This window comes from Moschus berezovskii, chromosome 6 (genome assembly GCF_049115385.1).
Source record: "Moschus berezovskii isolate FMDL1 chromosome 6, NW_MosBer_1.0, whole genome shotgun sequence".
NCBI lineage: Eukaryota > Metazoa > Chordata > Mammalia > Artiodactyla > Moschidae > Moschus > Moschus berezovskii.
The window spans coordinates 73,327,832-73,340,505 of NC_142465.1; the positions used below are offsets into that span (position 1 = coordinate 73,327,832).

Here is a 12,674-nt window from a genome sequence, read left to right on the forward strand (position 1 = left end):
GCTTTATATTGATATATTAGGTAACCAATATGCCCTTTATTGAGTATTTACCATGAACAAAGCCGAGTGCAAGGTGCTTTACTAAGATTATTGCATTGAATCCTCACCTCATCATAAAGTTCTTGAGGGAGGCATTACTGTCCCCATTTTACATACAAGGAAACTGAGGCTTGGAGAAATTGCATCAGTTTCCCCACGTCACATAGATAGTAAGATGGTATGATATGAACCAAGATCAGCCTCCAAAAGCTACTTACTTTATAATATATCATACTGTAAAATTCACTTTAAAAGCAGTTGACAAGATTTTCAATTATTTGGGGTCAAAGATCATGTCATTAAATTTTGTGTACTCCTCAGCACATAATATAGCACCTTGTACTTAGCAGGTACTGAAGAACTGTTTATGAGCTGGTCACTTATCACAGTGGGTTGAAAAACAGAACATCAAAGGCATAAAGGTGTATCTTATTTCCAAAAGAAAATAAAAAAACTTCCTTCACTTTCCTTGGGGGATATACAGTTTCTTGAGAGCAAAATTATAGGGGAAGAAAGGGGCAAATGGAGAAAGTGGTATTGACATGTATACGCTACCATGTGTGAAATAGATAGCTGGTGAGAAGTTGGTATATAGCACAGAAGCCCAGCTTGGTGCCCTCTGATGACCAAGAAGGGTGGGATGAGGGAAGGGGAGGGAGGCTCAAGAGGGAGGTGATATACGTATAATTATGGCTGATTTTGGCAATGGCGAGCCACTCCAGTACTATTGCCTAGAAAATCCCATGGATGGAGGAGCCTGGTAGGCTGCAGTCCGCGGGGTCGCTAAGGGTCAGACACGACTGAGCGACTTCACTTTCCCTTTTCACTTTCCACTTTCACACATTGGAGAAGGAAATGGCAACCCACTCCAGTGTTCTTGCCTGGAGAATCCCAGGGACGGGGGAGCCTGGTGGGCTTCCGTCTATGGGGTCACACAGAGTCGGACACGACTGAAGTGACTTAGCAGCCTTGTTCTGTGGCATAAACAAACACTATATTGTACAGTAATTATCCTCCAATTAAAAAATAACAGAAAATATTTTTAATAACACCCACATGCCTGGTTCATAGGTTAAAACCTTACCTATTATACAAGGGTTCCCAACTTTCTGTACTATAACTGCATCATATTGATGTTTGCAAAACAAACAACCGTGATTAGGATTAGTCTTGGTGGGGGAAGAAAAGCAGCTCAATATTTTAGAAATATGTGTGGTATACAACATAGTCAAAATCCAACAACTACAAATCATTTGAAGATATAAAAGGGGTATTAGAAAATACTCAGGCACAGGTGTAAATGCTTAGACATATGGCCCCACCCTCTTCACGGTCCATGTGCGTGTTTTTCGGCTGGCGGCTGACACCTCTGTCCTCAGCAGAGCCAGGCTTCTTCAGTGGGAAAGCTGAAGAGTCGTGGGCCTGCAAGGAGTTCTGTGGATGGCACTGCTCTAGTATTCCAGCGTCACAGACTTGGTTTTGAGGTATTCGTTTAGAGCTTCCTCACCTAGGAAAGAGAAAAGCAGTTGATGGACCATGTTCACAGGTGGACGTGATGGCGCCAGGTGTAGGTGTATCTTGGACACAGGTGTAGGTGTATCAGTCACTGAGCAAGAGAGTAGGGCTGAAACAGTGCTTCTCAAACTTTCAATTTCATGTGAATCACCTGATCTTATGACACTGTAGAGTCTGATTGGATTAAGTCCAGCAGAGGCCCCAAGGTTATAAGTGAAAGCTGCGCAGTCGTGTCTGACTCTGCAACCCCATGGACCATAGTCCACCAGGCTCCTCTGTCCCTGGGGATTCTCCAGGCAAAATACTGGAGTGGGTTGCCATGCCATCCTCCAGAGGATCTTCTCAGCCCAGGAATAAAACCTGTGTCTCCTGCATTGCAGGCAGATTCATTATTGTCTGAGCCACCAGGGAAACCCTATATGCTTCTAACCATTCCCCAAATGCTGATGCTCATGGTCTACACTTTGAGGATAAGGGCTTAGACTAGCTACCAGGCCTTCTAAGGACACACTGTTGGCTTATCAACGTCTACCCAAAACCCTCTCCTTTATGTCCTGGGTTGATGACAAATCTACATCTCTCTTCCTCGCCATTTAAGCTGAACAAAAGTGATCAGGATACTGTCCTTCCAATTACATTAAATGTAATTATATTAAAGCATTTAAATGCATTAAATCCAATTACAATAAATGCAGAATAGAGTGAAGTTTGAGATCATTTTGTTTCATCTTATATTAAAGAGAAACATAGTTTTCCTGACTTACATAGTATGTTAAAGACACAGAAGGCACGCATGTGTGCATGTAGTTACTATAGTAGTGTCCAACTTCGAGCAACCCTATGGACTGTAGCCCTCCAGGCTCCTCTGTCCATGGGCTTCTCCAGGCAAGAATACTGGAGTGGGTTGCCATGCCCTCCTGCAGGGGATCTTCCCGACCTAGTGATTGAACCTGGGCCACTTGTGTCTCCTGCATTGTAGGTGGTTTCTTTACCCACTGAGCCACCTGGGAAATCCACAGAAGGCATATCCAGGCAAAAAACAGGTCTGCCATTTTGTTTCTGTTCTGTTCCTGTTTTGAGCTTCTGCAATCATCAATTTCTATAGCAGTTAAGGGGCATGAATACCCTGAGTGAAACTAATGAGTATATGATTCTGGAGTTAAGCTTAAACTCGGGGTTCTTACCATTAAATTAGAATCACCTTAGGAAGCTTTTAAAATTCCTAATCCCAGGTCACATCTAAGACCAGATAAATAAGCATCTTTACTTTTTTTTTTTTTAATCTCCCAGGTGATTCTAATCCAGTATGCACCTGGGAACCATTGAGCTGAGGGCGTTTCAAATTCAGAGAGAAGAAACTGTTAAGACAAAGTCTACTGTGTTATAATAAAAGACAAATCGATCATTCTCTATCAAAAGACAAATGGAACACTATTGCCTTCCTGATAATAATTTCCCTAAGAAAATCTCCCCCTGTATTTTCGATCCAGGGATGAAAGCCAGATTGAAGACATGAAAAAAAAAATCAATTTACCTTCAACTCAGTGGAATTTAAAACGGGAGGCACTCTTATTGTTGCAAATAAATTGTCAAATTCAGGAAAGAGAAGATGTAAAAATACCCCAAATTAACCGAGCAGACTGTAATTTTGGTCAATCACAAACATTTCAACTTTTGAAACATGCCAGACTGACTGTGAAGGGTGAGGACATGGGCGACACAGCTGGAAGACCTCGCTTTGCGGTCTTTTTGTCCATGGGTGGATGACTGACTTTGGACAAGTTACCCAATCTCTCTAAGTGCCATTTTCCTCATCTGTAAAATAAAGATAATAATAGCACCTGGGCTCCCATGGCTGGGACTTCCCTGGTGGCTCAATGGTAAAGAATCCACCTACCAATGCAGGAGATTCTGGTTCGATCCTTTGATCAGAAAGATCCCTTGGAGAAGAAAATGGCAACCCACTCCAGTATCCGTGCCTGGGAAATCCCATGGGCAAAGGAGCCTGGCATGCTACAGTCAAGGGGTCACAAGGAGTTGGACACAATTTAGCAACTGGACAGCAATGCTCCCATGGCTATTGTGAGGGATGCTCATATGCTTTTATAGGCCTGGTATGTATTTAGTTTTCAAAATAAGCTATTACTGGAAATGTGATAATGTTGCTGCCCACTGTGAATTACGTTTTGGGGGTCTTTCTGCAAACTCTACATCTGAGCTCCCAGATGCCCAGAAAACTCTGCCAGTTTCAGTGCTGACTCTGAAAGACTGCCAAGCGGTTCAGAGACAGAATACATTCTTGGAGCTAGCTGGTTATTGCCTTCTACCCATTTTCCTTTCTTGGTTCCACTTGGTCCCATGACATCTAAACCAAGTTCACACTGAATGTCAAATTAAAAGAAACAACCAAACATATTTTAGCTAAATTGTCAGTGTTTTCTTTTTGATAGGAATCTTCTTTTTTAAAAGAAAGCCCTTTTCCATACAATTTGTGTTCTTTTCTATATGTATGTTATGTTCAATAAAATGTTTAACCATTGATATATGGGAGGAGAGTTTGGGGAGAATGGATATGTGTATATGTGTGGCTGAATCCCTTTGCTGTCCACGTGAAATTATCACAATATTGTTAATCAGCTATACACCAAATAAAATTAAAAGTTTTAAAAAAATGTTTAACAGTGAAAGAAAAATCAATTCCCTTGAAACCCCAGATGCAACTACCATGTAGAAAATGCCATTTAAAGCAATATACAAGTGTTGGACAAAGCATGCAGCGGGCTTTTTGTGATGTGCAGTAGAAAGGTAAGGCGTATTCATACCTAAGTCTTTTCCAAACCCAGACTGCTTAAATCCACCGAAAGGAGCAGCCACATCCGTCTTGTTGTAGGTGTTAATAAAAACAGTTCCTGCTTCTAGTTTTTCACTCACATACATGGCTTTATTTATGTCTCTTGTAAAAACTCCTGAGGCCAAGCCGTATTCTGTATTATTTGCTCGTTGCAACACTCCATCGATGTCCCTATAAGATGTTTTTAGGAAGACATAAAACCTCATTAAATGTAAAAGCAAAACACTTTCATTTTATGTTCTAATATTTTTCCCCTCTGTCCTAGAAACAGGAAAACATTACTGCCAGTGTGCTTACATTTTTGTAAGTGAAATATTCCAGGCTTACACCAAAAGAAATGCCCAGTGAGATATTACAACCCTAGTATTGTATTTTTTCCCATATATCATGTGACACCCTTTGAAATCTGAGCTGAAGTCATCTTTTCAATCTTCTTCATTGGTTTTCCTTCACGACTACCCCGTTTGTCTTTCTCTCCCCTGAGTTCCATATTATATATTGTATATTCTCAGAGCACCCTCTCAGTGTGTCCATCGATTCAGATTTTACATGCACAGTTCAGGGGCTCATTCCATGCCTCACCCTGAAGCCTTCTCAGATCCCATCAGCGCTACTGCTTAGGCGGCGGAGCGGAGTGGCCCAGTGAGAAGGCTCAGCAGCCAGAATACCTGGGTGACCTTTGGGCAAATGACCTCATCTCCCCCAGCTTTTCTGTATTCTTGTGAAAAAATGGAAATAGTAATAATAGCATCTGTCTGTTGTCATAAGGATTAAATGAGCCAATAGTGTCTGGAACGAAGGAAATGCTCAGTGAAAGTCAGCTATAATCAGGTAGCCCATGTTCCTCCAACTCAGTCACCTTCCAGCTAGACGGGAAGTTCCCCGAGGAGAGAGAGAACATTTTGTTTTTCTTTATACTAGGATGTTGCAACAGCAAATGTGAACTCAATTAATAGGCTAATCCAATAAAAAGGGTAGTAAATCATTCCTTCAATGGGTCTGGTGACTTTCCTGTCTTTTGTCTCAGTATGTGTGCATGGCCAAGTCAGTGCAGACGTGAACCCACTCATGTCTCCACTTGTTCCAGTTCCTATGTGCCTGCCATACTGTGAGTATCTCATTTTTATGAGTGCCATCCTAATGTTTAAAAAAAAAAAAACATGAAATTTCTACAACATGGCTTCCCTGGTGGCTCAGAGGTTAAAGCGTTTGCCTCCAATGCGGGAGATCCGGGTTCGATCCCTGGGTCGGGAAGATCCCCTGGAGAAGGAAATGGTAACCCACTCCAGTATTCTTGCCTGGAGAATCCCATGGACGGAGAAGCCTGGTAGGCTACAGTCCACGGGGTCGCATAGAGTCGGACACGACTGAGCGACGGAACGGAACGGAATGGCTAGTAAATGCAAGCCAGAATTTCACCTGGCAATCTGGCAAGGAAATGGGATTTCTGTTCCCAAGCTGGAAGAAAAATTAGTTGTGCTGAATTCTTTGAAGAGACAACAAAGGCTTGAATATGGTGCCTCCCCTAGGGATTTTCGAAGGTAATCTTGTCTCTATCCAGACAATTTTCAACTCTCATGAGAAATGTGGAATCTCACTTGGAGTGGACTAAGCTCTGCTAAAACTCTCACACTTGATGCACTGCACTTGATCACACTGAAGATATTCATAGATTGGACTAAGGCTGAAAGATGGCTGGATGCCATTGCCCACCGAGGACTGCTGCAATCACACAGCTTCATAGCATACCTTGTCCACTTATAGAATAATAACAATGATTGCAACTGCACCAACGGCAAACACATTTAAATCTTCAGTTCAGTCCCTCAGTCGTGTCTGGCTCTTTGCGACCCCATGGACTGCAGCATGCCAGGCTTCCCTGTCCATCACGAACAATGACCCCAAAACATAGATACTATTAACAACTAACCCAACTTCACAAATGGATAAACTTTACAAATAGAGAAACTTAACAGAGGAATTACGCTAGTAACCCAAGCCCACAGGGGTGGTCAGTGCAGACTCCACCCACTGCATTTCCCACCTGTACCCTCTTGGGTTAACTGCCTGTCTCTTTGTCTGTCTCCCCTATTAGATGGTGACCTCCTTGAGGATAGGATCTGTGATTTATGTAAGCTTACATTCTCTAAACCTGGGTTCTAATATCTGCATGTTTAACACAAAGACTATCATACAGGGGAATTTATAATTAGGAAAAGAGGGTTAAAAGGGCATCTTTGGATCAGTATGTGAAAATGTTACTCACTACAATTTAGTGTCCCCAAAGTTCTCTTACAATCTATCAAAGACCAAGAAGCCCTTCTGAACGGGGTATTCTGTTTTTTACCAACTTCTCATTGGTTAAAGGAAAACTAAAGCCAGAATTCTAAAGAACTGTGTGCAGTATACCAGAGAGTCTATTATATTAAATATTATGATAGGAACTCAGTTACCATATGGACTTCTTTGATATGCTAAACACTTTGGAAAGTTTCAGGGACCCTGACAAACCAGTACGTCATTTACAGTTGATTATAATGTGACTGTGGACTTTCTACAAAGAGTTGAGTTTTAGGTTTTTGGGGGCATGATCCCCTGTGGAGAAAACACTCCACTCTTTCTTTGGGAAAATCAGATTTCATAGATACTGCCTTCTCTAGAAATTTAAATGCAAAAACCACTTCTATTAGTCTCAGTTACTGACCTTATTCCAGAGATGTTTCAAATGCCAACTGTACAAAAATTAAAACTAGCAAATACCATATAATGTCAGCTATTAATTTAAGCTAAGGAGCAAAAATTTATTACAACTTACATTATAAGTTAGCATTCTCTTCTAATTATTTGTTAATTATTCCCATGGTAGAAATTGTATGTTCATTAATTTTATGTCTGTATATAACACAGTGGTAGGGAAAAAAAAAAAACCCGTATCTAGTCAACCCAGTTAAATTATGCCTAGGAACATACCCATTTTGGAATTTAGAAATGACCATAATAGGCCCAAAGGATTCCTCCTTGGCAAGATACATATGGTCTTCCACATCTGTGAAGACAGTAGGTTCCATAAAAAAGCCTATTTGAAAACCAGAAGAAAGTAACATCAATTATAGTGTAATTTTCAATTAGTGGGTCTCTCATTTAATCACATTATAACTTTATTTTCTTCCCTTCTGGGTCAGTAAAACCAAGAAGACTTTCATTTTCCTATATGGTGTTAACAATCCTAGGTTCTTATATTTTTAATGTCCTTATTACAAAAATTTCAAACATATGTAAAAGTAGAGAAAATAGTATAATGAATAGTAAAATAAATCTTTATGCATATATTTTGCTATATTTGATTCATGTTTTTCCTTGCTGATATAGTTTAAAGCAAATTCCAGAGATCATAGATTTGTACTGGAATACTTGGAGTATAAATTGTAATGTACATTATCATACCTAACAAAATTAACGCTAATCCCTTATTCATAGTTTGTTTCAATTTAACTCCTAATTTTTTAATTGAGATGTAATTGACACAAAACATTAATTTCAGCTGTAAAACATAATGATTTGATACTTGTATTCAATTTCTGATTTCTAGAAAATATCTCTTTGTAGTTGATTTGTTTGATTCAGGGATTCAAATAAGTTACACTTTGCCTTTGGTTGTTAGATAGCTTTAATCTGGAACATTTCCTCCCTTGTGCCCGCCCCTTAATTTTCATGTCACTGACTTGTTAAACGGGTGAATTCCCAGTGAGAAAGAATCTGCTTGCTAATGCAGGAGATTCAAGAGACACAGGTTCGATCCCTGGGGTGGGAAGATTCCCCTGGAGTAGGAAATCGTAACCCACGCTGTTATTCTTGCCTGAAAAATCCCATGGACAGAGGAGCCTAGCAGGCTACAGTCCATGGGGTCGCAAAGAGTCGGACATGACTGAAGTGACTTAGCACACATGCATGACTTTGTTAAACAAACCGATTCAGTTGTCCGGCAGAATATCGTAGGCATTTCAGATTTGTCATTGCTTCTTTGGGATGATATTTGATTTGTTTCCCTATCCTCTGTGCTTCTTTAAATAGAAAATATGATGTAAAGGCATGGTTAGGTTCATGGTTAAATGTTTTTGGCAAGAATACTTCATAGGTGACGCTGTGTTACACACTGGATCCCACAGGAGACACATCATATCCAGTCATACTGCTGGTACCCAGTCTACCTATCACAGTAAGACAGGAGGTTTTACCACTGTTGTTTGTTCATTTTCCTCTCCTTTTGGGTATCATGACATGGAGTCATTCACATACTTCTGTAACAAGTACTGGGTTCAGTTCAGTTCAGCCGCTCAGTCATGCCCTACTCTTTGCGACCCCGTGGCCTGCAGCATGCCAGGCTTCCCTGTCCTTCACCAACTCCCAGAGCTTGCTCAAATTCATGTCCATCGAGTCAGTGATGCCATCCAATCATTTCATCCTCTGTCAACCCCTTCTCCTCCTGCCTTCAATCTTTCCCAGCATCGGGGCCTTTTCTAATGAGTCAGCTTTTCATTAACAGTTACACAACAGGAATGAATCCTTCCCAGGCTAAACTGGCTAAGATTAAGCCTCACATTGCCAGGAATGAAAACCGCCAGCGCCTGAACAACACTTATCCATTGCACTGGTTTACTGCACAGCTAAGGGCCTGTCACATCATTTTATTTGATTTTCACAGCCTCGTAAAGCAGGATGTGCACATTTCATCGCATTTTACAACTGGGGCTCAACAAAACTATTGTCGAAGGTGTCACAGCTTAAAAGTGGCCAAGCAGGATCTAGAATGTATTTCTTCTGATCATAACATAAATGCCATTGCTTACTTCTGAAGCAAGATGGTGCTGTAATGAAACCTGTTACCAATTATTCCAACCTAAGAAGTCATCCCTCCCCTGGAGGTGATCATACCTGGTCTTTGGACTTGTCTTCCTCCACACACCAGGGTCGCCCCTTCTTTCACTCCGGCTTCACAGTACTGCAGAAGCTTTTCCAGATGGGCCTTATGATTTTGGGGCCCATGATCGGTAGATCTGTCAAGTGGATCACCAATTTTCATCTTTTTAATTTCTTCCACCTGTATGTCACCCAGTTCACAGAACACAATTGACTGTTAATAATAATAACGAATACCCTTCACCGAGCTTCCTCTGGGTGATGGGTGTTGTACTAAGCTCTTCACGGATGTGTCCTCACTTAGTCTTCATGGTAGCACTGGAGGCAGATACTTATTTCCATCTTACATATGAGGAAATTGAGGATCAGAGGGGCTAAGTGAATAGCCCAAGGGCACACAACCACTAAATACTGTAGAGTTTTCTTGATGTGAAAGCCCAAGCTTTTAACCACTGAGTTTTCACAGAACACAAGCCACATGCATAATATTAAAATTGTCCTGAATGTTAATCCATTAAAATAGCAAACCTGATGTTCTGGAATTTTTGTCAATACAGCATACTCTTCATGGCAAAGTCATTTCTGAAATGGCCACATTGTTGACTTTTTCCTCTCCCTAAATGTGGCAGACTGTCCTCGTGAAAATTTCACAGTATAGCCATACCAGAGGATATACTAGAATGTTCTGATGAAAAACCATCTTTATATGGAACATTCATCACTAACACATGCTCGTTGGTTATCTTTTTTTTTAAACTTTTTATTGGAGTATAGCCAATTAACAATGTCGTGATAGTTCCAGGTAGATAGCAAAGAGACTCAGTCACACATATACAAGTATCTTTCTATTCTTTCCCAAACTCCCCCCCACTCAGGTTGCCACATAACATTGAGCAGAGTTCTCTGTGCTATACAGCAGGACCTTGTTATCCATTTTAAATACAGCAGTATGTACATGTCCATCCCAAACTCCCTAACTATCCTGTCCCCCCATCCTTCCTGCCCTGGTAAGCATAAGTTTGTTCTCCAAATCTGTGAGCCTGTTTGTTTTGTAAATAGGTTCATTTTGTATCATTTCCTTTTAGATTCCAATATAAGGGAAGTCACACAATATTTCTCCTTCTCTGTCTGATTTACTTCACTCAGAATGACACTCTCCAGGGCTCCTTAGTTATCTTAATCTGTTTCTGAATTTCTTGATGTTAAGACCAATTCTAATAAGGAGAAAGAATGAGAATTACCACAACCCCACAGGGCCATGAATTTTAAATTTAGGTCTGGCTAAAATCCCTCACTAAGTGCTCAAAAAATAGCCATTGAATAAAGAAATTAATTCTGTTCCTATGTGTGCAAAACATATTATTGATGGACTGATAGCAGCAAATCCTTGACATTTCTGGTCTTAGCATTTGAAATTTCAACAAGTTATGGTTGTGAAAGCCCATGATGTGTCATGCTATGCCCTGTATTTTACTAAGGCACAAAAGTGAATTTTGTGCTCATTAGCCAGACACTGCCCTCTGTCTGCCCTTCTGTATGACTTCCTTGTTTCCTGCTTTCATGAGGAAAGATGCCTTTGCTTCTTGGGGGTGGAACTGGGGAACTGGCTCTGAAGGAAAAGAAAAGTTGGGTGCTGGTTTTTCAACTAGAAACAAATTTGTGATTACTACGACCATAATAATGATGCACTATAGTATGTTTAGAGTTCATTTTTACCCTAGAATTCATCTTAATAGTTCTATAAATGCTTCTAGTCTCACATTTATGGAATCACATCCAACATCAGGGGGTACGTAGGTACGTATCTATCTTAGTGGAGAAAATATATATGCTGTCATTTTACTGTAAATTCAGGATTTGTAAGAATCTAGTGGTATATCTCTCATAGGCAATTTAGGGATTTGATGCTGGAGAAGACTCTTGAGAGTCCTTTGGACTACAAGAAGATCCAACCAGTCCATTCTAAAGGAGATCAATCCTGGGTGTTCATTGGAAGGACTGATGCTAAAGCTGAAACTCCAATACTTTGGCCACCTCATGCGACGAGTTGACTCACTGGAAAAGACTCTGATGCTGGGAGGGATTGGGGGTAGGAGGAGACGGGAACGACAGAGAATGAGATGGCTGGATGGCATCACCGATTCGATGCACATGAGTTTGAGTGCACTCTGGGAGTTGGTGATGGACAGGGAAGCCTGGTGTGCTGTGTTTCATGGGGTCGCAAAGAGTCGGACACGACTGAGCGACTGAACTGAACTGAACTGAACTGAAGGGGAATATATTCCATAAATATCAAGGATCTAATATACTATAAATACAGAGCAAGATAAAGGTAATAATAGCCCTTCAGTATACTTTATCAGGTTTTTAAATATAGACCTATAACTTTTTACTATGAAAAATTACAAAATTACTTATAAAAGTAGGCAAATAATACAATGAAACTCCAGGTACCCATCAGTCAGCTTCAACAACTGCCAACCCATGATCAATTTATTCCTTGACTTACTTCCTCCCCTTCTGTATAATTTTGGAGCAAAGTCCAGATATCATAATCTAATCTGTAAATATGTCAGAAAGTACTTCTAAAAAATGAGGATTGTGTTGTTTTTAAAAAAATATACTATCATCACTAATAATCCCAGAAGTACTTTGAAAGTAAAGACAGTTTCTATCCAACTCACAGAGCAAATCTGAAGATGCTTACCACTCTTGTCACAAATTCATCGTGGATGGATTCTTCCACAAACAGCCGACCAGCTGCAATACAGTTTTCTCCTTTGTTGAAAAATACTGCCCCCATGCCCTTTGGCAGCAAAAGACAAAATACTGTTGTTATTTGGGAAGTCAAGGTTGTCATAAAATTGCACACACTAAGAATTGTCTTATCATAAAATAGCAGGTAACACAGAGAAGTCAGAGAAAAAACACAAGCCCTTGGTCTAGTTAGTGATGCTTAGAGATTCTTGGTTTTGATATTTTTCGAAATTTTATTTCTCCTTTCCCCTTTTCTATCCATGAGTACTTTACAAGAGATGTACCTATCAAGGATGACATACCAATAATAGATTTTGTGTTATAAGAAAATGTAGACTACTCTATACATTTAAATGTTATATTTGTATGCCAAATTTTGCTTTTAGAATCTCTACATCAGTTTATATAAATCATGAATGTTTATAAATCTCTTCATCTGTTTGTAAAAAACTGGCCTCCAAGTTTTAAAAACACCTTTAATTATAATGACATTATTTTTTAAATTAAGTACCCTGAGCAATCCCAAATCTAAGCATAAAGAGAATGGTTTCTGTTTATGGTCAGATAAAACCAGACCTCATTTTAAGGCTCCTGA

At 40.1% G+C, this 12,674-nt stretch overlaps 1 protein-coding gene across 3 annotated transcripts in view; it reads right to left on the reverse strand.

The window, feature by feature from the left end:
• Positions 1–1,066: 1,066 nt before the first annotated feature.
• The window catches only part of ALDH1L2 (aldehyde dehydrogenase 1 family member L2), a 59,113-nt gene continuing 47,505 nt past the window's right edge, over positions 1,067–12,674 (reverse strand). For 2 of the 3 annotated variants that reach the window (XM_055395858.2, XM_088837161.1), the window contains 5 exons: positions 12,030–12,128; positions 9,338–9,503; positions 7,376–7,481; positions 4,377–4,576; positions 1,067–1,546 (listed from right to left, as the gene is read on the reverse strand). In XM_055395858.2, coding sequence (XP_055251833.2) covers positions 1,491–1,546; positions 4,377–4,576; positions 7,376–7,481; positions 9,338–9,503; positions 12,030–12,128 — 627 coding nt within the window. In that variant the 3' untranslated portion in view covers positions 1,067–1,490. Of the gene's footprint in view, positions 1,547–4,376; positions 4,577–7,375; positions 7,482–9,337; positions 9,504–12,029; positions 12,129–12,674 lie in introns of those variants that run through there. The other variant, XR_016037644.1, reaches the window with a different exon arrangement.